Here is a 26,610-nt window from a genome sequence, read left to right on the forward strand (position 1 = left end):
GAATCAAAATTCAACCTACATGGCTCGGATGGGAAGCAATATGTCAGAAGATGAAAACTGGAAGCATACCATCCTGACTGCATAACACTGATTGTAAAGTTCCCTGCTGGTCAGATGGTCTGGGGATGCATAACAAGCAAAGGAGTGGGATGAATTAAGTTTATTAACAGAACGATGATGCCTAAGGAGTGGAATAATGCAATCAGTTTTGCTGCATAAGAAAGGAGATAAATCAGAAATTGTAAATTATAGACCAATTAGCTTGTTATCCCACATCTCCAAGTTGTTCACTAACATTACTAACAGATTAAAAAGAATGCGTGATGAGAATCAACCGAAAGAGCAAGCTGGCTTTAAGACAGGATTCTCAACTAAGGATGACCTTCATGTAATATCACAGCTATTACTTGAATCATAGTTTTGCTGCATAAGAAAGGAGATAAATCAGAAATTGGAAATTATAGACCAATCAGCGTGTTATCTCACATCTACAAGTTGTTCACAAGGGTTATTACTAACAGATTAGAAAGAATTCTTGATGAGAATCAACCAAAAGAGCAAGCTGGCTTCAGGACAGGATTCTCAACTATGGATCACCTTCACGTAATTTTTACAACTAATGGAGAAAGCAAATGAATAAAAAACACCATTATGCTTGGCATTTGTGGATTATGAAAAGGCATTTGACTCCATACAGCATAAGGCAATGTTTCGGGCACTAGAAAGACAAGGCATAGATACCCCATATATTATGATTTTGAAGAAAATATATGAGAACGCTACCTCCTTTATTAGACTAGACAAAGACAGTAGCAAATTTAAAATTGAGAAAGGAGTTCGACAAGGAGATACAATATCTCCAAAGTTACTTACTACTGCCCTTGAGGAAGCTTTCAGAAGATTGGACTGGTTGCAGAAAGAAGTCAATGAGGATGGAGAGTACCTAAACCATTTACGATTTGCAGATGACATTGTGGTCATACGCCACAATCCCAAAGAATTAGAGGAAAATCTTAATTGGTTATGCAGAGTTAGTAAGGATTTTGGACTAAAGATGAATATGGCTAAAACAAAAGTAATGATGAACAAGTATGCCACAGAAAGAGATATAATGATTGAAGGATCAGTAATTGAAAAGGTGGAGTCATATACTTATCTGGGACAAGTCATCATCTGTAATAATGATAAATGGCTGGAAGTCAAGGGAAGAATAAATTTGGGATAGATAGCATTCAGGAAATATAGTCACATACTGAGGAGCAATATCTCAATTTGTCTGAAACATAAAATAATGACAAAGGTATACTCCCCACCATGACTTATGGAAGTGAAACTTGGGCACTCACCAAAATAATGGAAGAGAAGCTGAGAACTACACAGTGAAGAATGGAATGAATTATATTGGAATCAGACTGATAGATAAGAAGAGAAACACATGGATTAGGCAGCAAACTCAAGTAAAGGACATCCTTATCAAAACTAAAGAACTAAAATGGTTTTGGGCATGACACATAGCTCGAAGACATGATGATAGATGGACTAAGGAATACTAGAATGGTACCCAAGAGGAGCTAGAAGAAAATTGGGAAGACAACGACGGATATGGACAGATGAAATTCATGAGTTTGTGGGTAGTAAATGGATGGCCATTGCACAAAACAGAAGGAACTGGAAAGTTGCTGGAGAGGCCTTCATTCTGCAATGAATTGAAAATGGCTGATGATGATGATGAACAGAACGATGAATGCAGAAACCTACACTGCCATCTTGGAGGAGTGCCTGAAACCCGTTATTAGGGATCACCATATAGACGTCCAAAACTGCATTTTTCAGCAGGACTCAGCACCTTGCCACACAGCAAAATTAGTAAGTTTTATGGTATTTAGATTTAATAATGAGTTTGTCTTCTTGTCTCACAAGGCTTAAAACATACTTACACCAATGTTTTCCCTTGTTTTTCTCCCTTAAGGTGCAGTCATACCTCAGAAATGCTGGAATTACAGTGTTGGACTGACCCGGCAACAGTCCACAGATTTGAACCCTATTGAAAATACATAATGTCGTCTAAAATTGCTCAGAAGAAGCCAACAAGTAAGATTCAGCTGCAGGAGAGCATTGTAAGGGTGTGGTAGGTACCACAAAATTGGGCAACCATATATCCAGAAGTTGATTAACTCTATTCCAGATCGTTGCAAGGCTGTAACTGCAGCTTGAGGAGGACCAACAAAATACTGAGGACTTATTTTGCTGATTTACGGTACATTATACTATTACATTAACTTGTCATTTCAGTTTGTACACATAAATGCAATAAAATGTATGTCTGTTTGTCATGATTGCCACTTGCATGATTTTTCATATTTTCATTAATTATACATTTTACCCTTTGGGAAGATAGTTATGGCAATTAGGTATATCAGTTGGAGTCTTTTTATTAGATTTCATTCACAGAAATATATATCCCATCTAACAAATGCATTGAACATTTCTGCAACCTATAATGCAGCACAAAACAAATTATTTGCAAAATTCACAAATGATGCAGTTTTTTTATCCGCCACTGTTTCTAAACACAATGTAAAACACGTCTAAGAAACAACCTCTGCCACCCACAGGTTGTTTCCTAGTAGAAGTGTTTTACGTTGTGTTTCTCTTGTCCTCATATTTATTTTATTATTTCTATGCAATCACTGAAAAGAATTTTTTTTTTCATTGACTGGAGTGAACAAGTGGAAACTGGCAGTGGATTAGTGAAGATTAGCTGTGGGGTCCACTCATTTTGGTTGCTGTTGTCTGGCCATCAGTGTGCTGTGCCTACCACACACACATTTCTTTGTAACAGCCTTTCCATATACCATATCTCATAAAGTACTACTTAAGCTGCTTTTTATCTGCAACTCTTTGCAGATGAAAAGTCACTACTGTGTGAAGGTTCCTTATGTAATTTGTTGGTTGGCTTTTTTGGCTAAGCCAACATCCAATAAATCCACAAAATCTTGCTAGTGTGTGACTGACCAACCCACTAGTTCCAGTTAATATCTTTTAAATCTTCTATTAGAAAATATTCTGATTTACTAGTTCACAATATTTCTCTGTATAGTTCTTTGTTATACTCAGTCATTAGGCCTGTAACACATTCCTACTCTCAATTTTCTTTTCCCACTGCTGTTTTCTAATTTTTGTTTCTCCACCAAACACACACACACACACACACACACACACACACACACACACACACACACACACACACACACACACACACACACAATGACATCTCTATTGGCTGTATCATGTCCAGTTCTAGCTAGGCTTGCAAACATTGCACAAGTAGCACATTTTGTAATGCTGTGATTCTTTGGAAAGTCACCCTTTCAGTTCTCCTCTAAGCTATAGTAGTATCCTACTTTGAGCCTGTGCTTGGCTGCTCTAGTCTGTGGTGCACTATGGCCGTAGATGCTGATGTACCTAATAAATCCCCAAACAAACAAACAGCTCTAGTCTGAAGCATGCTTCCTGTTTAAATTTCTGTGAATGTTCCCCATTTAGAATATAAATTTGCTGTTGGTAATGTCATCCTAATGAACAGATTTTAAAAACTCACTAAAACCATTGTAGTCAATTTTACTAAAACAAAGGCCTTTCCCTTTGCCTTGAGAGTAAATCCCACATGAGTACATAGTGATCACTGACACCTATTGGTTCCTTTATCTGTATATTCTTAATGTACGTTAAGTCACTGCTGATAATCACATCAAGAATATTGCTATTCCTCATTGCCTCTCTGACTCCTGGTGTAGAAAAGTTGTGCTGCTTTGTGAGTGAACAAGCCACAAGTCCTCTGTTTATCTTTATCATACTTAAATGTCTGTCTTTACTTGATAATTTCTCTTTCCTAGCTCCTCTTTAATTTCTTTCCTATTTATCAGCCACTTTGTATTACATGCCGGAATTATTAATTTATCTGATATTTTTAAAATCAGATTTAGTCATTTCGTATCAGACAAAGAAATTATCTATTTACTGTATCTAGCCGCATTTTAAGCTAATGTAAAAGTTGAAATCCATAAATGCTCTAAGCTATTAGACATATATTAATATTGGTCTGTACTACATAGCTGAACTTAAATATTCATATAACAACACCTGTCACAAGACCATATCTTTGGAGAAAATTCCATCAGTGCAAACATAATTAAATTCATAACTAATTCTTGGGTTCAACTCATTTTGTACATTTCATAATTTCAATGGTATCAAATGTTTAAAATATTTTTGGGTAATTTATTAATGTGGATGTACAGATTGTCATAAACAGCTTTTTCTTTATTCTAATAAAACTATTCCCAGGACATCTGTATCTCTTCATTCATTCATCCTCTGTTCCTTTCAATATATGTTCTGTAAACAGTAAATCTGTAAGCAATCTCTATCCTAGCTACTATTTGGTAGCTAGGATAGAGATTTTGACTCTTCTAGGATCTACTATCCTAGAAGAGTCAAAAAAAAACAAAAAAAAAAAACAAAAAAACAAGGACACTTAAAAGGCAGAAATAAAAAAAATTGGTTGTTATTAGAAATCACGACATCATACCAAGTAATTATGGGAAACATCGTACATATTTCATATATATAAGACAGCTGGAAGCACGATTGTGGATATGCTAAAAAGGAAATGTTTTCAGTGTGTCCTCCCTAACTCCTTTGTCAGTCTGGATCCCACAAAGATATTTTCTATCTTTAAAGCAGAAATACACACCAAATGTATTTTTCAGCCTGCCTGCCTGCCTGCCTGCCTGCCTGCCTGCCTGCCTGCCTGCCTTCTCAGTAACCTTGTTCTCTGTGCAAATAACACAAGCACACAAACAGATGTTATCCCCCACATCACATTATCAGCCCATTTTGCAAGTATTACTTTTCCAGAAGAAAAAAAAAAAAAAAGGTTAATTATGTGAAATATGCTCTAATTCTGTCTAATAAGGTAAGTTCAATCAGCTCACATCTGGTGAGTATGGGCTTGGCATTCCCAGGGTCCTGAGCTGGATATCATCATTCTTCTCTTTCTTGGTGATTCCCTTCTACTTTTGGCTCTCTCTCTCTCAGGAATTATTTTTTGGCTGGTGCAGCATAAGCCTCAGGCTTCCTTGCACCATATAGCTAATAATAATAATAATAATAATAATTAACAGCTGTTCCAATATAAAAATTAATACATCAGATTAAGCAATGTGTCAGTACCAATTGGAACATGCTAATAAAGAAAAAAACCATAATGTGATTCTTATAGGAAAAAAAAAAAAAAAAGAATGAAGATAAACCCCCTTCCTACCCCTCCTAATATAAATTTTAACTACCCAGTGACTAATCAGTAGTAATTTAATATTATCATAAACTAGGATCAAAACTGTATAAGACTAGTGGTCTCTATGTTTAAAATCATTTTTAGTAAGAATAATTATCATAATAAAACAATGAAAAGAATTTTTTTAGAAAAATATATCCAATTTCAGGTTTGAATGGCATTTATATACTTTCAGAGTAATGGTTCAGTGGAGGATATTACAGCTCGAGCTGTAAGACCAACGAGGGAACTGTCTGTGATTGATGGCAGGCGAGCTCAAAATTGTACAATATTACTTTCTAAATTAAGAATGACAAATGAAGAAATCTGTAAGGCAATTCTAAGCATGGACAGTAAAGATCAACTTCCTAAAGATATGGTAGAACAGGTAATTTTTTGATAAATTAATGGAAATGTGAACTTCTCATGGACAATAATCTTGACCTGTTTTAGTTTAATAAGTCCCATTTTCAGTAAATTAATACTGTACCAGCAATATCAGAAACATTTATTTAATATAAATTACATTTCTGCTTCAAAGCTGAAACCCTTGTAAAGTCTGAACTTATTCAGCTGTTTAAAAAAATAAATTTGATATTGTTTTATGCCAACCTAAGTTTGTTAATTTTTCTTTTAATTTATTACAAAATATCCTAAAGTGTACTGCATTAGGGAAAAATTTGTTTTAGAACTCATAGCATTTAATAGCAATGAATAACAACCACAGCTAGATAAATTCATAGGCTAACTAGGCTATATATGCCATATATCACCAAAGGTATTTAAATATGCAATAAAGCTACTGTTGGCTTGTATAAAGGCCTGAATTCTCTGAGGCAGTTTCTAATAACTTTCAGTAGATATCAATCAGAATTTGTGTCCATTCCTCTTGCAGTGAAGCTGATGAAGCTGGTTTGTAAGAAGGCTGTTTTGGAATCAGCCAAATCCAGTGCTCCAGTTCAATTCACAGTTGGTAAATGGGACTGAGGTCTGAGCTGAGCTGAGCTAGTCAGTCTAGTTGATGTTACTGTACACAAAACAGTCCGAAGGTCCTTGCTGTATGACATGATGCCATAACAGAGCCTGTTTCCAGAGTACTGCCACAGTGTGGTAGCACATAACTGTCTGATACATTAGAGAGTTATGAGCTTCAGTTATGCTTCAGTTAGACTGAAGTATGCTATGAACTTCAGGCATACCACCAACCGACTAAGTCCAAACCAGTGAAAACAGCGTCGTACCATTGGACTAGCTCCATGAAACACTCTGATTGAGACTATGTACTCTAACAAGAAGCACTCCCTAGGAAATTTCAACACAAGTATAACTATATGCATTATAAAAATGAAATATGTCATCGTAAACATTTTTTTTTTACTTTTTAAAATTTTTAACCTAAATGATTGGTTTTCTTCATCATGAGAACTCCAGTTTAGAAAATTATAATGCAGCCATAAACAGAAAATTTGTTATTCAAATTTTGCACTATTAATAGCCACATTGGGAGTATAACTGGTTCAAATTATGAGATAAATATAGAAGGATGTGGAAAGGGGAGGCAAATGTTTTGGAACTTTTTTTTTTTTTTTCTTTTAACAAAAAAACAATAGATGCAATCATAGTCACTTTTAACTACATCTATTTTCACATTTCTTTTTATGCAATGATTGTATGGTTATTTGTGTGCAAATACCTAATTATATCGCATTCTTCATCATTTGATACTGAACTATGATATCTATATATAGTACAGAAAGAAAACTGCCCCCATCATGATAGCTAAATGTTTGCTTACCTCCTTTGTTGCCTCCCTTAATATATCAGGATAGATCTCATCTGCCCCAGGTGACTTTTTTTTATGTTTATTTTGAACAATTTCTCTTTCCTCTCATCAAAGAATCATTTAGCTTCCAGTTATAACTTTGTGTATTTCTGTTATTTCCATCCCATAAAACTTCTTCAAAGGTATATTGCTGCAAACTATTTATTGTTTGTTAGCTACCTGATCAAGATCACCAACAGTAATGACTTCATATATGGGCCATCGTGATTCATCCTTTCCCTTCTAGTGTTAACCAGTGAAATCTAATGATACTTAGATTTCAAAAAAGAATTCTTTACTAATTTTTGTTGTATTCTTAGCCACAGACCTCGTATTCTCCCTTAGCTTGCAGACTAGTTTGTGCTTACTGTAGGCTTCTAATTTTCTTGCTAATTTATAATTTTCCCATCCATTTTTCTTCTCTGCCACTAGTCTGATTAGTTCATATGACATCCATTTAGATTGAAACCTGGAACAATATCTCTTAGGGCAGTATGAAAAGCTTAATAGCTTCTGTGATTATTTCCCTGAATGCTATCCATTAAGAATTTGTAGTAAGGGAATTTAAAAATTGTCTACAACCAATGTGGTTGTCTTTATAAAAGCAAAATCCTTTTCCTTTACCAATAGCACAAGTTATATTTTTAAGTAGCTCCCACATCAGTGTATTATGATCACTGCAACATAGTGGTTTCTTTATCTGGATATTCTTAATGCATGAAGAGTCACTGCTGATAATCATATCAAGACTATTGCTCTCTCTCATTCTGTAACATGGTAGTGTAGAAACAGCCATTCAATAAATATAAAAAAAGTCTTGCTACTGTATGAATGACCAACCACAAATTCCTGTCAATATCTGTGAAGTTAACATTCCCAAAAATTAGCTGTTTACGACAGTTCTTTAAGCTTATTTTAACCTGAGGAGTTGAAGGCTGAGTAACAAATAAAGGGATTGATGAAAATTTTGAATCTTCAGAAAGAGTATTAAAAAAAATAAAGGCAACTAACAGATGGAACCAACTGTGAGACCATAAAGCAAATATGAAAAAAAAAAAAAAAAAAAAGAAAAAGTAAAAGAAAAAATCATGGAACAACAAATATACATCCATTCAAAGGTATATGAGAATTAAACTTAAGATGGTATGGGAATGTAGAAATAATGTGAAGGGATATTATCTAAGCAGATACTTCAAGCAAAAATGAATGGTAAAAGGCCTAAAAGCAGACCAAGAGGAAGGTGAATTGATGGTGTTAAGCATGCATTAGAGGAAATGCATTAATTAAGCATGCATTAAAAAAGAATAACTCTGCCAAGGAATAAAATCTAATATGAAATAAGAAAGAACAGAAGAAAATTATAAAAAAATGTTCTCCCTGGTTCCATCTTTATGGATCCATGTACAAATATATATTTTGCCTAGGAGCTTGTGAATGAATATTAATCGTTGGGTCACAGTATTATAAGAAACCCTATTGGGCTCAAAATTTTTCCCGCCCTCAACTTTGAACTTATTGATGTCCCAGTAAGATTGCTTGAAGTGGATCAAGAATCGTACCTACCTAGGCTTTAGCTACAATAAATTTTTTGTTTCTCTTCCTAAGTAGCAATTTCCCAAAACAGTTAATATTACCAAAGTAGTGTCAGCAAATATTCTTGTGCTCTTCTATCCAAGAATAACCAATCTCTTCAAAAGCAGTTTCTTCTGTCAACAAGTGCAAACCACGTGATAAGAAAATTACATCCCATGAAATAGTACATTCTGTTCAGGCTGGAATATTGACACAGCTCCTATCACAAACCCTCTCCTGTCATGTCTGATTAAAATTCTAGGCACTTTCACAGTAAATCCAAATAATTTTGTATTATCAAGAGAGGTTTTTTTTTTTTTTTTTGAGGACTCTGCTCAAATACAACAATGGCACACTGCATTGCTTACTAGTATTTTCATGCATTTAGTACCATGCATTGATAGCATGATGCAGGCCTGGCAAGCCCAGGGTGCCAAGCGAATTCGAGTGAAATGTTCAAAGTGTGCGATTATATAGCAATCGTTTTCAGCGATAAAGTTCATTTTAAGTTATATCGTTCTCTATAATCCAGTTCTACACTTGGAAAGTTACAAGTAAGAACAGAAAAGAAATTCACCGTTCTTTTTCATTACATATATTACTTTTTTTTACTAACCAAATAACTTATCTAACTGCTTAGACTCCTTGTGGCACTGCTCCTGCCTCCCTGTGGTGGGGCCGGTAACCTGGGGGAAAATTTATCCTCCAGGGCTTAAAGGTGGATAGTCATTTATAACCATGGATATAAATGACTATCTACCTCTAGAGCCTTCAAACTCAAGGCCAGACAAACCCAATGATGAGGACTTGAACTAACCAAAAGGGCTCTGAAGAGAAGTGCAGTGCAATGAGATGCCAAACTTTCTGGGTGATAACTTTCCAACCAGCCTGTTGGAAAGTTATCACCATTTGTTATCCAATGATATTTGGAATCCATTGCTGGAACACTAAAAATGGTTAAACAACTGCAATTCGGAGACTTTTTGATTGAAACAGCTACCTCAAAACATTCAGAGTAGTGGCTCAAAACAACAGCATTTGCTGGGCTGCCAGTATCTACCACTCCCCACAATACGTTAAATCCGTCCAAAGGTGTCATCACCAAGCAGGACCTGACTACAGGATCTGAAGAGGAATTAGTGCAGGAATTGAGCAATCAAAACGTAATTAGTGCAAAACGTATAATGACCGAAAAAGATGGAAATCTCGTTCCAACTCAATCCATAATTTGAACTTTCAGCACCTCAGATTTGCCATCCTCAGTAAAAGCTGGCTATTTAAACTGCCAAATTCAGCCTTATATCCCTAATCCCATTCATTGTTTTAAATGCCAGAAATATGGACACTCTCAACAAGCATGTAGAGGTGATGCCATTTGTCCTATTTGTGGTTCCAAGGAGCATACACAAGCAGACTGTTCAGCCTCAAGTCCTATTTGCCCCAAATGCAAAGAAAGTCACCCAGCCTTTTCCAAATCTTGTGAAATGTGGAAAACAAGAAAGAAAATCCAAAAATATAAAATAGAGCACAAAGTCACATACCCTAAGGCATGCAGACAGGTATGTTGACCATGCCCAGTCGTTCATATGCATCTCATGCTCGAAGCTTTCATTCAGCAGCAGCTCAAACAGATGTATCAATACCTCCCTGCACATCTCTAGTTAACTGGGTTAAAAGTACATTATCAAACTCTGGTAAAGACACACATAAAACTAAAACCACTGAAGTGACCAACATTCCAATCAGCATCCCAACTGATACTCGGACCGTCCCGCATGACAAAGAAAAATTAAAAACTACTAAAGACAACAAGAAACCTGAATCATCCACCAACAGTATGGAAGTTGATGTACATTCAGATCAAGAGGAACCCATACTAGAACTTCACGTCAATGACACTGTGGATACCGGACCTTCCCAAAAAAAAAGACTGAAAAAAATGCTTCTCAAACAAAAAACAGTCAGATGAATCATCCTCGGCTAAACCTAAATGAGCCACAGCATCTTACAATGGAATTGCAGAGGCTTTCATTGCAACACTGATGATATTCAATACCTAATTAACCGATATTCTTCAGTCGCCCTTTGTTTACAGGAAACTTTCCTTACCTCACATATTTCTTCTTCGATAAAGAACTATTGCCTCTATCAAAGAGACTGAAATACAACTAATGGTGGTGTGGCGATCCTAGTAAATTCAAAGATCCCAACTAAACATATTCCACTTCAGACTGAATTAGAAACTGTTGCTATTTGTATAACTTTCCATATTACCAGCACACTTATCTCAATCTACTTACCACCAAACCAGACTTACTGTTTAAAAGATCTTGAAGATCTCATCGTACAGATACCTCCACCTCTCTGTATATTAGGGGATTTTAATGGGCACCACCCTTTTGGGGTGATCCTAAATTAGATAGACGGGGATGACTCATTGAAAGCTTTCTAGAGGCCAAAAGCCTCATTATACTGAATACTGGTGCACCCATGCACGTACAGCTCCCAACTGGACACACCTTAGCAATAGATCTCTCAATTTGTTCTCCAATACTGGTCCTGACCATAGAGTGGTGCATTATAAATAATCCCATGGGCAGTGACCACTTCCCAATCGTATACAAATTTTCGGTAGCACAGACTCCTTCAAATCAACCCTGCAGAAAATGTAAATTTGTCTGCGCAAACTGGGCAAAACTTTGGTCATCAATGTCTTGATGAGAAAACAATCCGCCTCCATCCTTTTGATAAGACAGATTACATTATAGCGCATCTCCTAGAAGTGGCAAAAGACCCAATACCATTATCAAATCCCTTGAACTGAAATCATTATAACTACTGGTGGAATGAGGACTGCACAAAAGCAAAGAAAGCAAAAAATAAAGCCTGGAATTTATTTCGGCAAAGTCCAACCACACCAAATCTTATAAATTTTAAGAAAATAAGGGCAAAAGCACGTTTCATACGAAAGCAAGCCAAGAAAGAATCCTGGACCTATTTTGCATTGAATATCAACACTGATTCCAGAATAATATGGAAAAAAATTAGACAGCTTTCTGGTAAGTTTCCTACCATACCTTCTCCAATACTCTCCTGGAATGGGCAAGATATATCCAATCTCTTAGATACAGCTAATGCTTTGGGTAATACTTTTGCTGAAATCTCAGCAGCTTCAGCTTACACTAAATCATTCCAATAAATTAAAATCAGTAGAGAACAGCATTCTGTTAACTTTCAAACTGCTCTCCTTCTTCCATATAACAAACCTCTGTAATTTATAACTTTCTGAACTTTTGAAAGCCATCGGAACAGCCCATGATGGTGCTGCCGAGCCAGATGGGATTTATTATGTCATGCTATAACATCTTGATGACAAAGCTTTGTGTCACCTTCTGGTATATTACAACTATATATTTTTAGAAAATGTATACCCAGCTTCTTGGCATCATTCTATTGTTTTGGCATTCCTAAAGCCTGGAAAAGATCTAACTAGCCCCGATAACTATAGACCACTATCTCTTTCAAGCTGCCTCAGCAAAATCCTTGAAAAAGTTGTCCACAGAAGACTCGTTTGTTTGTTTGTTATTTGGTTTTTAGGAGCATTAGCAACTAAGGCCATATTGCTCCGGGATATGCGGTGGTCATTCCCTGACCTTTCCGCATTCTCCGTATTTGATGGTGACGGGCTCGAACCCCGGTCTAATCAAGAAGCGTGTGCTATGCACTGCTGCTCCTTCCCACCTGGCTACGGAGGCGCCAGAAGACTCGTCTGGATCATTGAGTCAGAACATCTAATGAGCCATAGTAGTCAACATGGCTTTCGACAAAACAGGTCATGCTTGGATCTCATGGTCAAGGCTGAATTTGCCAATCGTAATGCCTTCATTAAACATGAACATCTAGTAATGGTTTCCATAGATATAGAGAAGGCTTTTGACACCACCTGGCAACTTAAAACGATCTAGTATGTAGGAAATTTTTCACAACTATAGGAAGGTTGCCTCTTAGACTAAGAGAGTAAAGATCACTCTTGGCCTATGGGGCAACCTTCCTATATTTGTGAAATATTTCCTACATACTAGATTGTTTCAAGTTCGATACCAACATGCTCTTTCAGAAAAGCTCATTCAGGAAGGTGTTCCATAGGGATCAGTGTTGAGTGCCACTCTTTTTGCTCTTAGAATAGATTCTATGACTAAACAGCAGTAGAGACTTACCTTTGTGCAGATGACCTTTCCATTTCATGCCATTCCCAAAATATGAGATCTATTGAACGACAGCTTCAGATATCACTTAATAAAATACAGCAATGGGCCAGCTTTAATGGCTATCAACTTTCACTGCACAAAACAGTAGCTATCCATTTTTGTAGACAATGCAAGCTTCATCTGTACCCTGAATTTCATATCTATAATATCTCCATCCCAGTCACAAATAACATCAGATTTTTAGGATTAATCCTTGACAAAAAATTTAATTTCTTAGATCATGTTAAAATGGTAAGTACTTCCTGTCTGAAAAAGCTAAACATACACAGAGCTTTATCCACCCAAACATGGGGTGCAGATCGTACTTCCCTGCTACAGTTATACAGGGCATTAATCAGATCTCATCTTGATTATGGAGCTGCCATCTACGATTCTGCCAGAATGAGTGCATTACGCTGGCTTGATCCAATTCAACACAGTGCTTTGGGGATTGCATTTGATGCATTCAGAACATCGCCAGCGCACAGTCTCTACATTGATGCTCATGAGCCCCTATTAATATTTAGAAGGAAAACGCTGTTACTGAATTATGCTGTCAAGATAAAAAGTTGTGCCTCGCATCCCAATCAGCCATACCAATTCAATCCGCCATTAGAAATCCTCTACAAAAATAAACTTAGCATAGTAAAACCAGCTGGTCTTCACCTTCTTGAACTGATGCAGGTTTGGAATGTTTCCATTCATTCCGTACAACAAGTAGCAACCTACACTCAACCACCATGGGTTCCTCCTCCTATTCCGACCTGTGACAGTTACCTCTGCCAATGGGGAAAGAATATTTTGCAAACATCAAATGTCAGACAACTTCACAGTTCACACTCAAAGATATATTGATTTTTTACCAATTTATACAGATGGATCTAAATCTAATTCAAAAGTTAGAGCAGCTGCAGTGTTTCTGAATACCACTATTTCAGCATTCCTTCCATCTGAATTCAGTATATTCTCGGCTGAATTATATGCAATTAAACTAGCTTTAGAAAATCTTTGTTCTGACTGGTCTTTAAAATCTGTTATTTACACTGATTCCCTCAGCAAAATCATGGTATTATGTAATTCCTCAGACAAGGTTCATCCCATTCTTGATGAAATTAGAGACTTATTACTACAAATTGAAGAACACCATCAATTGGTCACCTGCTGTTGGATTCGGGCACATTCTGGTATTTTGGGCAATGAACTAGCCAATAAAGCTGCAAAAAATCTAACCACCTTAGATTTAACAAATATCCCTACTCCAGAATTAGACTATGCACTAATCATAAACGCTGCATGCCTACCAAAATGGACAGAACTATAGCACTCTCAAACTAATTATAAACTCTTTCAATTTAAACAGGACGAGAAGAAGTATTTCTTTCATGGGCAAGAATGGGTCATACCCGTCTGACCCACCTTCATTTACTTATAGGAAATGATCCGCCACTATGTCCACATTGTTCTCTAAATCTGACTGTTAAACATATTCGCATTGACTGCCCCTACCATAAACAAAAAAGAACTTCAAACCTGCTATCATTGGTTAATCTTTTCAAACCAACGCTAGAGAATCTGATTGGTGACAGAGCAAATCTTTCTAAATTTTTTTAATTTCCTCAAGAAAACTACAGTTTTTAATCTTTTTTGATTACAGATTTTTCTGACTGTACGAGAATATCTGATTTCTTTATATAAAAAATGAATAGGCGCATTATAGCCAAAGCAGCTTATTGCCACTAAACCCCCCACAACAACAACAACAAAGGCCTGGCAAACTGTGATCAATAGTACTTGATAGTTTCTTGAAACTTTATACTCCTGAGCAAGCATATTGTCTTCTTTAAACAGCAAATTATAAATAAAAATTTTAACTTACCTCCATTTTCCTAAACTAACCAGAGATAACAGTTTCATCAAGATAAATTAGGGAAAGTAAGAAATGAAGGAAAAACTGGCACTAATAGCAGAAGTATGTGGAATTTATTGGGAAGCAGCTTCTGCAGTAAAAAAAGATCTTGAACCCTTACTTTGATATAAAGTTTAGTCTTTTTTATTGTTAGTTTTATTTTGTATTAAAATTTATCATCAAAAATATTGAAAAAAACCTTGTGCTCTTTTTACTGAAATATGTAAAATGTCAGTTGTACTAGACAACAAATCTCGTGAAATCTAGGGAAAAGTTTTCTATAGTTGTAAAAGCACTGCTCTGCATGATCTTGTCAGTCATAATTAGAGAAAGCCAATGAAAGCTAAAATTAACCTATATCACCCAGCCAATTGTACAAAATCTATAGCAAATTTTACTGTAGTGGCTTTTGATATAATCTTCCCCTCCCCCAGTTCTTACTTTCCCTAAACTAATTTAATACTATGAAACTGTTATGTACAGTTTAGGTTTGGAATACAAGTTAATAAAATCTTTATTTATAATTTGCAGATAAAAGGAGACAATATGCTAATTTATGAAATAAACGAGTGCTGTTGATTACAGTTTCCCAAGTCTGCAGTAGTGCTATATGGAGGTGGCCATGAGAAAGTGCTGCTGAGTGACACAGCATGCATTGTTGCATCTCAGCAGTCTTCAGGAACCTGGATATTTTTACATTAGTAAGTCCATGTACAATAATATTAGCTTTTCTGCTCTAAATAGATGATAAAAAAAGAGCTAGAATCCAAAATGAAAGGAAGTTGGTGTTGGTTAGAATTGTACAGTCATCTAATTAATTCATATCTTATATTAATGTTGAAAAATAAATAGAGAATAACCTGCACATAGCTCCAGTTCATCTAAGGAGAAGATATGTAAAGAGTGGCAAGTAGTGTTAAAAGCGTACATGTCCTGTATTCCATTAATGCAAGATACTGCTGATTGTACGTGGCCAACCATAAGACATTATGGATGGGATAGTGGAGGGGAGGGGAGAAAACAGGGCCGCCTTCTCCTGGGATATGTACAAAAAAAAATAAAAAATAATAAAAGAAAGGTAAGAAAAAATGTAATTACTAAAGGGCATTACATGTGAGCTTTTGAAGAATTTCAAAAAAAAAAAAAAAAAAAACCTCACAATTTCATTGGCTACTTTTCAGGTGTTCCATGGAAGGCCATGGACTCTATAGAAGACTTGAAAAGTGGCTTATGTAATGGGATATAAATGGGGCTATATAATGCCTATAAAATTTAAAAAATACATAACTGTTAAACTGAGGATGGGTGTACTCATTTCATGCCATAAGCAAACATGAGCCCTGTATAAAGTGTCTTTTTAAAACTTAAAAGTAGGCAAGAAATAATTAAAAGCTGACAATGGGAAATTTCATTGTAAATATTCCAAGATTTGGCATAAAGTCATCATTTTGAATATAATTTTTAGTAATGGATAGATTAATATAAAACACAGCTACAGGGCTCAATAGGGTCTACGTTGTGACGATATTTAAAAGAATAAAAGAGATTACCTCAATCTGGTCTGTAGAATAACTTCAGGACGATGCTCTCCAAATATAAATGGATAAAGTAATTTTAATGAATTCTTGCATCCACAGCATCATGAATGATTCAACACACCTCGGGATTAGTGTTGCCAACTGTTAATAATACTTCCCGCTAACCGCATGCTCAAAATCCGCTATTTTTAACACTTAACCCGCTAACTTTTGAAATTTTTATTTGGGTTAGATTTACTATTAATGGTGCCATAAAAAATAATGGGTGCCATAAAATTTTTTAAGACCTCAACATTATGTCCAAACAAAAACTTCCAAATTGCATATTAAATGCAGTTTATTCTGAGGAAGTAGTAAAAAATAACAATAACCGTTTAACGGAGTTGATGAATTTATGCAGTGGCATGATCACTGGATTTCTTGGTTGGCAAAAAATTACATTTTCAGAGTACAGCTTTTTTTTTTTGTTAGTGCATCAGCTTCTGTGGCCATAATTCACCTCCCAAAGTTTTTGCATTTTACTCTGATCCAAGCCCGAGGGGGGATTCGAACCTGCGACCTTTGGGTTGTTAGGTAGGCACTTTACCCACCTGGCTAGCCCGGTCGGCACAGCTTTCTGTGAAGTTTGCAATCTTGAAATGCCGCTTACAAAAAGTAAATGTAAAACTGATATGTTTAGATGGGGTTGTAAGAAACCTTGCCGTAAAACAGAGTATTTTAGACATAAATCTTTTTTTAATGATAGTAGATTATCGTTATCTCAAAATTTATTATTTCTATACTTCTGTTCCCAAGATTGCATTGCTCTTGATTTAAATATCAATAAAAACATTGTTATTGAAAAATGCAAAGATCTGAGGGAGATCTGCAAGATATCAATAATTGATTAAGATAGTTAACTAGGGGGGATTTCAGAAAATGGAATACCTATCGAAGTTGAAATTGATGAATCAGCATTTTTCAAAAGAAAATATAATTGAGGACGACTAATAGGAACACAATGTATTTTTGGTGCATTCGAAAGAATTATCAATCGATATTTTTTAGTTACAGTAGAAAATAGAGATAAAACAACTCTATTATCAATTATAAGAGAGAGAATATTGCCAGGTACAAGAATCATCAGTGATGGATGGCCTGCATATAAGGATCTCTACCGAGACATTAATTATACCCATGATGAGGTTATTCATCACTATAATTTTGTTTCTCCAGATGATTCAAGTGCTCATACTCAAAATATTGAAAACACTTGGTTACATGCCAAAGGAAAATTAATATGCCAGTTTGGAACACAGGATAGTCTACTAGAAGGTTATCTATATGAGTTTCTATTTAGAAGGAAAATTTTCTAAAGAAAAATTATCTTATTTTAGAAATAAATAAATAAGAAAGGTAAAATTTTCTTGTGTTTTGAAAGTTAACTGAATTTTTGATTTTCCCTAATTTTTTATTTATTAAATTTTTAAGCATATATTTTTTATTTTTTTTATGGCACCCATTAATAGGATTTGGCCTTCATTTGTTTGTAAGGATTTAAAAAATATATTATATATAAATTGTTATTTATTTTCTGTTTTTAATATAAAATAAATATGTAAAAATCTAAATTAAAGTCGAAATTCAATACCTCCTCATCGTATGCTTCTTGTGTATCCATTTTGCGAAGCACTTCTTCAGGTAAAACAATTTTTACAACACTTTTCAACTCTTGAGCCCGTATCGTATCCACGTTTTTCGATTTGATTGAACAATTTAAAGCTATGACCCAACGGTCATGTCGTTTGTCCGCGAGTGTAACTACGTATTGAAATTGTTGGGTTTCCCTCAAGGAAATCCCTGAATAATATAAAACCGATTCTCCGCTTTATAAAAAAAAAAAAAAAAAAAAAAGTGAAATAAGATATCTATGTTTACGATGTATATGAATAAAACATTTCAATTATGAAATAATTATATTATTAAATAAATATTTCTTAATTTAAATGTTACACTGCCGAAATATATAAAATGCTAAACATATTTAAAAGTTTTACATTTATACTCTTTCCGCTAAAAAAAATCCGCTATTACATATTTTAATCAGCCAAACCTAAATCAATTCCGCTAAAACTAGCGGGAAAACCGCTAAATTGGCAACACTGCTCGGGATTGAAGGCCAAGGACCCCAACACGATCCTAAAACACATCAACCCACGTTCCCATGAAACTCTGAGTGAGAGAAGATGTTGTGTCAAAATTAATTAAAATTAACTAAAACAAAAGAATTGATCATGGCAATGAGATAAATTAAGATCACAGTGATGAAATAAATTGAGATTAAAAAACAATTTTAAGAAACTTTCTTTCCTTAAGCTGACTAGTCTTTTTGACAAACCATCTTGATCACAGGTTGGAAATAATGCGAAGTGTGTGTGTGTCAAGATATTAATTTGAGAGATTATGTGCCTTGGCGTATGCGTATAAGATTCTGGCACAGTTTCACATGAAAAATGGACAAAAGTAGCATATTGCTTCACTCTCAAATCTATGGTACACTGAGTCGAGTCTTGATAAGATGAGTCCCATTTCCTACAAGAAATATTATATACGAAGTCATTGACTTGTACCAAAAAAGAAGAAAGAACTATGCGATCTTTCAGTATAGTATGTAGTTTCTGCATCGATCTTGCTTCAATTTCAAATTCTGTATCTGTAAAGAGTCTACTAAGCTGCTTGTGCCACTGTTCAATATGTGGGATGGAAATAAAGTATTTTTTATTATTGGTTTTATTGATTTGTGGCCTGTTTTTTGCTTATAATTTTATTTGGTTAATAGTTGTGAGAGGATAACCTCTATTTAAAAAACTGTTGGTTAATACCTCACTCTTCGAGTCTAATACGGGCTCAGTTGTGGAATATTTTATGTGGAATAAGCGTTAAGGAATTGGTTGAATATGATGGACATCTTGTAAGCGAATGAGTGAAAACTATTATAGTGAAGAAACTTACTGGTATTTGTGGTCTTACGATAAATGTTGAATTGTATTTTATTCATATCCCGTGTAAGTGAAATTTAAGAATTTATTTATTTATTTTTATTCCTTAATGCTTATAAATATTTCACAACTGAGCCCACTCAGAGAGTGAGGTATTAACCAACAGGTTTTTAAACAGAGGTTATCCTCTCACTAATATTAACCAAATAAAATTATAAGCAAAAAACAGGTCACAAAATATCACACAAATCAATAAAACCAATAACAGATGACTCTCATCAACCGGTGTGATACCACCACTTTGCTTATTGGAGGCTCAAAGTGGTGGAACCCATGTTTAGTCTTCAGAGCTACATTCCGGTCAACCCTCCCCATATCTTCCATCTTGCAGTATGACTGATGTTTTTTGAGGTTATGATGGACACCATGGTGAGATCCAAACTTCCTTACATTTCGAGGGTACAGCTCTAAAACAGTGTTCGCAGGCTGGCCACTAGTTAGTACACTGGACTGAACCTATTGGCAACTCTCTAGGAGGCTTCCAGATAAGCTAGTGTATGATCTTGCTGCCTCTACTCTGCCAGATAGTGACCCGGAGAGAGTCTGAGCAGTGAATATGTTGGGGGGGGGCATTGTCGAGGCCATGTTATGTCAAGGATCTGGGTATATTCTTACCACGTGTACTCCATATCCAAAAATTTAATTACTTCATACAGCACGTTCCCCACCGTCATTTCTTAATACTGCATACACCATTAATAGTCAAACTAATAGAGCAAACTCATCTGCGAAAAGATCTAAACCTGCCAAACACTTCCTAGTTCATTTCATAAATATATGTGGTCTCAGTTCTAATCTCAATGATGTCCATTTCCACCTACAGGCTGTCAAATCCCATGCACTTTTCCTGACAGAATCTCAGTTATCAGTTGATTCAACCACAGCTCATCTCTGTCGCCCAAATTATTTGTTGTATGACTCCTTTCGCCTCAAAGGTGGTACTTGTGCATAAGTCCATTCCGATATTCCCTGTCAGAGACTTGGTAATTTGGAATCTCCTCTTTTTGATCTTCTCTAGCTTAAAATCTCTCTACTTTATTCTGTCAAATTCATCTGTTGTCTCTACTGTTCTCCCAACTCCACTAATCACTTGGAACCCTCCGACTTCTTCTCTTTGCAATTTGACTTTCTCCAATCCAACAGTGATTTTAATGTTCACGACTCGAGCTGGCTTGTTTTCTAGTCACACAGACCCAGTTGGTCGAGATGCTGAGGCTTTTGCAATTACTAATGACCTACCAGAATAACAGACAATCCTAACCATACAGCCAACATGCTTGATCTTTTTCTCAAAAACAACCCTTCTAAGTACATGGTCGAAGTGAGTGGTCCTTTAGGCATCTCAGATCATAACTTAGTGATTATCTCTTCTCTGATGGAGCCTTTATCTCATGGCTATTCCCAACCTCGTGTTGTTTGGCATTATAAGAATGGAAAATGGGATGACCTGCAAGATTTCTTTTCTTCTTTTCCTTGGTTGGATTACTATTTCAAAACTTCTGATGTCAACATTTGCTCAGATCACGTCAGTGAAATTATTCTTGTAGGAATGGAATCCTTTATTCCACATTCCACCTTAAAATCCCCTCCTTTTTCAATAAATGTGCTAAAGCTGTTCAAGAGAAGAATGTTGCATATCATAATTGGTTTGTTTCCAATTCTTCAGTTTCACTTTCTGCCTACACCAAAGCTCACAACAATTGTAAAGTAGTTATTAATCAGTCCAAACTAGATTTCGAACAGGCTAAGAGTAGAAAACTTGCTTCTTGCCCTAATGGTAGCTGAACATTCTGGTCTTTTGCCAAAGATATTGGCCGCAACTTTTGCCTATCTCTGCTCCCACCTCTGTCAAAACCAGATGCTTCTATTGTCACTTCAGCTAAGGATAAAGCTGACCTGCTAGCATCCCATTTTTTTTCAAACCCTTGTATTAATTGAGCTTGGTAAAACACTTCCCACCATTCCCAGCATGCTCCATTCAATGCCTCCTATGGTCTTCCATCAAAAGGATGTCAGGAGGATTTTGATGAACCTTGATGCTAAGAAAGCTCTAGGTCCTGATGGTATTTCTCCACTTGTTCTCAAAACCTGCACTAGTGAACTTACTCCTGTTCTTTGCCAGCATTTTTTCACTTTCTTATTCCAAAGGTGTTTTTTCTTCTGCTTGGAAATTTGCTAAAAAGGGTGACAAATCCCTCCCATCCAATTATCGTCACATTGCAATTACTTCTACTCTCTCTAAAGTAATGGAAAAATTAATTAACCACCAACACTTAAATACCTAGAAACCTTCTGTCTGATCTACAATCACCAGTATGGATTCCATCAGTGTCGGTCCACTGGTGATATTCTTGCTTATGTTACCCATTTATGGACAAATTCAATGGAAAAGTTTGGTGAAACACAAGCAGTTGCTCTTTACATCTCAAAGGCTTTCGATCATGTTTGGCATAAAGGTTTTCTAAACAAGCTTCCATCTTATGGTTTGCCAACTGTTTTTTGTAATTGGTTATCCAGTTTTCTCTCTGATCACTCACTTAGGGTGATGGTAGATGGCTGTCTTCTAACTTCTCCACTAATGTTGGTGTCCCCCAAGGTTCAGTATTTTTCCTCCACTCTTTCCCTCTTGTATATTAATGACCTTCTTCCATTGACCGGAAATCCTATCCATAGTTTTGCTGATGATAGCATATTGCATTCCACTTTGAGAAACCTTGCTCTGCTCAATCAGCTTCAACGTCTCGAATATCCGCTACCAATTCCTTAAATGCTGATCCCCAGGTATCCGCCCTACCATGGCATATTGTTCCCACATCTGAGGTGTTGCCCCCAAAACCTCTCTCAGGTTCTATATTCCATTTAGAAGAGGACAGTTAGGTTAATTAATGACTCATCTCTCATAGAGTCTCTCCACTCTCTGTCTCATAGACGTACTGTTTCTGCTACATGCCTTTTCTACAGATACTTCTACAGTCACTGTTCTTCTGAATTGGCTTCTATAATTTCTGTCTCTCTCCCTCTTTCAAAACAGTCTGAATATGTGCCACCACCAGCCAACATCCATTTACTGTCCAATTTCAAACTCACAGAACCAACTTTTCATCTTCCTTGTTTATTCATTCAACTGCCATTTTCTGGAACAATCTTCTTTCATTCGTATTTACTGAAAATTACAGTCTACAGAAGTTCAAGTCTAATGTCAACAAATATCTTCTTTCAAATTTTCAACCTCCAACCCATGCATGGTACTAAGTACTATAGGTTCTAATACTTCTCGTGTTTGGGGTTTTCATAAAAAAATAAATAAATAAAAACAAAATGCTTTATTTCCATCCCGTATATTGAACAATGGCAAAAGCAACTTAGCAGACTCTTTAAATATACAGAATTTAAAATTGTAGCAAGACCAATGCAGAAACTACATACCATACTGAAAAATTGCCATTTCTTTCTTCTTTTTGGTACAAAAAAACAACCTCGTATATAATATTTCTTGTAGGGAATGTGATTCATCTTATCAAGGCTCGACTTGGTGTACCCTAGATTTGAGAATGAATCAACATGCCACTTCTCTCTGTTATTCGCGTGAAACTGCATTAGAATTGGCATTTCGTGCCATGAATGAAAGTCATGCATTTCTATTTAATGAAGCTAAAATTCTGAACATCCAACAAAACTACACAAAGTGATTAAATGCTGAAACCCATGAAATTAAGCTGCATGAAAATTCTATCAATATGCATCGTCCCTACCTCATTTTGGATTCATGGGCTTTTATACGCATGCGCTAAGATAAATAATCTCTCCAATTAACCCACACAAACACTTTGCGTTATTTCCAACCTGTGATCAAGACACAGATCTTGATAATAGTATTAGAATCAGCATTTGTTGAGGCATATGATGCAAGAAAGCAAGCTTATACAGCATTAGCAAAAAAAAAAAAAAAAAAAAAAGCCCTTCCCATTTTGCCCATTTGGAGTGACTGGATGTGTGAAATGGGAAGGGGTTTTTTTTTTTTTTTTTTTTTTTTTTGGCTGATGCTGTACAAGCTTGATTTCTTGCATCATATGCCTCAACTAATGCTAATGCTAATGCTAATGCTAATGCTAAGATGGTTTGTTGAAAAGACTAGTCAGCTTAAGTAAGGAAAGTTTATTAAAATTGTTTTTTAATCTCAATTTATTTCATCACTGAGATCTTAATTTATCTCACTGCCATGATCAATTCTTATGTTTCAGTTAATTTTAATTAATTTTGACACATCTTCTCTCACTCAGAGTTTCGTGGGGTTTCAAATCATTCATGATGCTGCGAGTGCAAGAATTCATTAAAATTATTTTATCCGTTTATATCTGGGAGTGTCATCCTGAAGTTATTCTACAGACCAGATTGAGGTAATCTCTTTTATTCTTTTAAGTAATGGATAGAATGCATAGAATGAATAGAACATATTTAAATGTGTATTCTTTTCATTATATACTTATTAGTGTAAACATAAAACAAACAAAAATTATTATATTTTTCCTTTTCACGTATGCAATTTCATATCTACCTATACATTTTAGCATTAGCATTAGCATTAGTAGAGGCATATGATGCAAGAAAGCAAGCTTATTCAGCATCAGCCAAAAAAAAAAAAAAAAAAAAAAAAAACAACCACTACTCCCATTTCACCCCTCAATTCGTTCGAAATACCTGTCCAGCTGAGCCTTAAATTTGTTTAGGCTATCAACTTCAACAACAAGCGATGGAAGTCTATTCCACAAACCAACTGCCCGCTGGCTAAAGGCGAATTTCCGCACATCTATCCGACATCCGTCCTTCCTCAATTTGAATTTATGCCCTCTCAGGTGATTATTCTGAGCAAGAGGAAGAATCCCATCGGCATTGAGCATGCTCAAGCCATTCAAAGCCTTGTACACCTCTATCAGATCACCTCGGCGATGCCTAGTCTCCAGGCTCTGTAATTTGCAAAACTTAAGCCTTTCTTCGTAAGAGCAACCCTTTGTTCCATTCACTAATCTTGTTGCCCTTCTCTGTACTCGTTCCAGCAGCTCTACATCCTTCTTGAAATGAGGCCTCCAGACCTGTATACAGTACTCAAGGTGTGGCCTGACCAATGCCTTATACAAGGGAATAATCACATCCCTGTCCCTGCTAGAAAAATTCCTGTATATCATTGACAAGACACCATGAGCTACTCTTGCAGCTCGTCTGCACTGCTCAGAGAACTTCATATCTGCCTGCACAATTACCCCCAGGTCCTTTTCATTCTCTACCACTGTCAGCGTAGTACCACAGAGTTGATACGTTGATCTGGGGTTACTGTTGTTTCCCATATGTAGTACTTTACATTTGCCACCTCTCAGCCCATCTGCTCAACCTTTCCAGATCCTGTTGCAGCAGCATAGTATCAGTAGTGTCCTTAACAACCCTGCCAACCTTTGTATCGTCTGCAAACTTGGACATTAAGCCTGATACACCATCATCAATATCATTTATAAATACAGAAAACAACAATGGACCCAACACTGAACCCTGAGGAACTCCACTAATAACATTAGTCCACGTTGAGCAGTGTCCATTGATTACCACTCTCTGTCTTCTGCCACTCAACCATCCCTTTATCCATAGCAGCAATTTGCCTCGAATGCCACACTTCTCCAATTTGTGCAGCAGTCTTCCATGCGCAACAGTATCAAAAGCCTTTCTAAGATCCAAATATATAATATCAAAGTTATTCCCTGCATCCAGTTCTTTTGTGACTACATCATAGTATCCAATCAAATTGGTCAGACAAGACCTGCCCTTAACAAACCCATGCTGTGTCTGAGCTATAACTGAATTCTTGTCCAGATGATCCTGCAGTGCTTCTTTAACCAGTGCCTCCATTAATTTTCCTGGAACCGAAGTTAAACTAACAGGTCTATAATTACTTGTGTCAGCCTTTGATCCTCCTTTGTGAATTGGGGTTACATTTGCACATCTCCAGTCCATGGGTACCTCCCCTGAGTCCAAAGAAGCTCTCATAATTATGGCTAGGGGTTTGCTTACTTCCTTTGCTGCCTCCTTTAATATAACTGGATAGATCCCATCCACCCCGGGTGCCTTTTTTATGTTTATCCTCAACAATTTCTCCTCCACTTTCCTCTCAGTTATTAGAAAATCATCTAGCTCACTGCCAATGTTTACTTCACCTACGACATTCCCCTTCCTGAATAACTCCTCATGTGTGAATGTAGATGCAAAATACTCGTTTAGATTGTTAGCCACCTGAGCTGGATCCTCAACTGTTGAACCATCAACATCCAGTGGACCAATCTGATTCATCCCTTTCCTTCTTGAGTTTAAATAGGTAAAGAACTCTTTTCTGTTTTTCTTTGCATCCTTTGCCAAGGATTTCTCATAATCTGCCTTTGCCTGCCTAATCTCCTTTGTGACTTGGTTACAGACCAACTTATATCTATCATAGGCTTCCACGTCACCCATTAATTTGTATGTATCCCATGCATTTTTCTTCTCTGCCATATGTCTCATTAGTTCATCTGACAACCATTTAGGCCTGAACCTTGAACAATATTTCTTGGTTGGTATGTAAAGCCTGGTAGCTTCCAAGATTAGTTCCTTGAATGCTTCCCATTTTGAATTTGCTGTTGGTAACATCATCAGTTGGTCCCACTGTATAGAATTTAAATACTGTCTCAGACCATCATAGTCGCCTTTACGAAAGCAAAAACCCTTCCCTTTACCTCTGATGGTAGTTACCTCCTTGAGTAAATCCCACTTCAGCACATTGTGATCACTGCCACCCAGTGGTTCATTTATCTGCAGATTCCTAATGCATGAAGAATCACTACTGATAATCAGATCAAGAGTATTACTCCCTCTAGTTGCCTCCCGAACATGCTGGTGTAGAAAACAATCATCCAATAAATCCACAAAAGCCTTGCTAGTGTGTGAGTGACCAACCCACAAATTCCAGTCAATATCTGGGAAATTAAAATCCCCCATTATAAGACTCTCTGATTTACTGGCCCATTCTATTTCCCTGTACGGTATATTATTATACTCATCAGAGTCATTAGGCCTATAGCACACTCCTACTCTCAATTTTGATTTACCTATGCTTATGTCACACCAAACTGA

At 36.2% G+C, this 26,610-nt stretch overlaps 1 protein-coding gene across 3 annotated transcripts in view; it reads left to right on the top strand.

Annotated features, from left to right (window-relative positions):
- Nucleotides 1–26,610, top strand: part of LOC150084557 (disheveled-associated activator of morphogenesis 2-like) — a 575,048-nt gene that overhangs the window by 461,465 nt on the left and 86,973 nt on the right. For all 3 annotated transcript variants that reach the window (XM_090375315.1, XM_090375314.1, XM_090375316.1), the window contains exon 17: nt 5,535–5,726. In XM_090375315.1, the coding sequence (XP_090231441.1) occupies nt 5,535–5,726 (192 nt within the window). The remainder of the gene's footprint in view (nt 1–5,534; nt 5,727–26,610) is intronic.

Source organism: Mastigoproctus giganteus, chromosome 6 (genome assembly GCF_048544385.1).
Source record: "Mastigoproctus giganteus isolate SK-2022 chromosome 6, ASM4854438v1, whole genome shotgun sequence".
Classification (NCBI taxonomy): Eukaryota; Metazoa; Arthropoda; class Arachnida; order Uropygi; family Thelyphonidae; genus Mastigoproctus; species Mastigoproctus giganteus.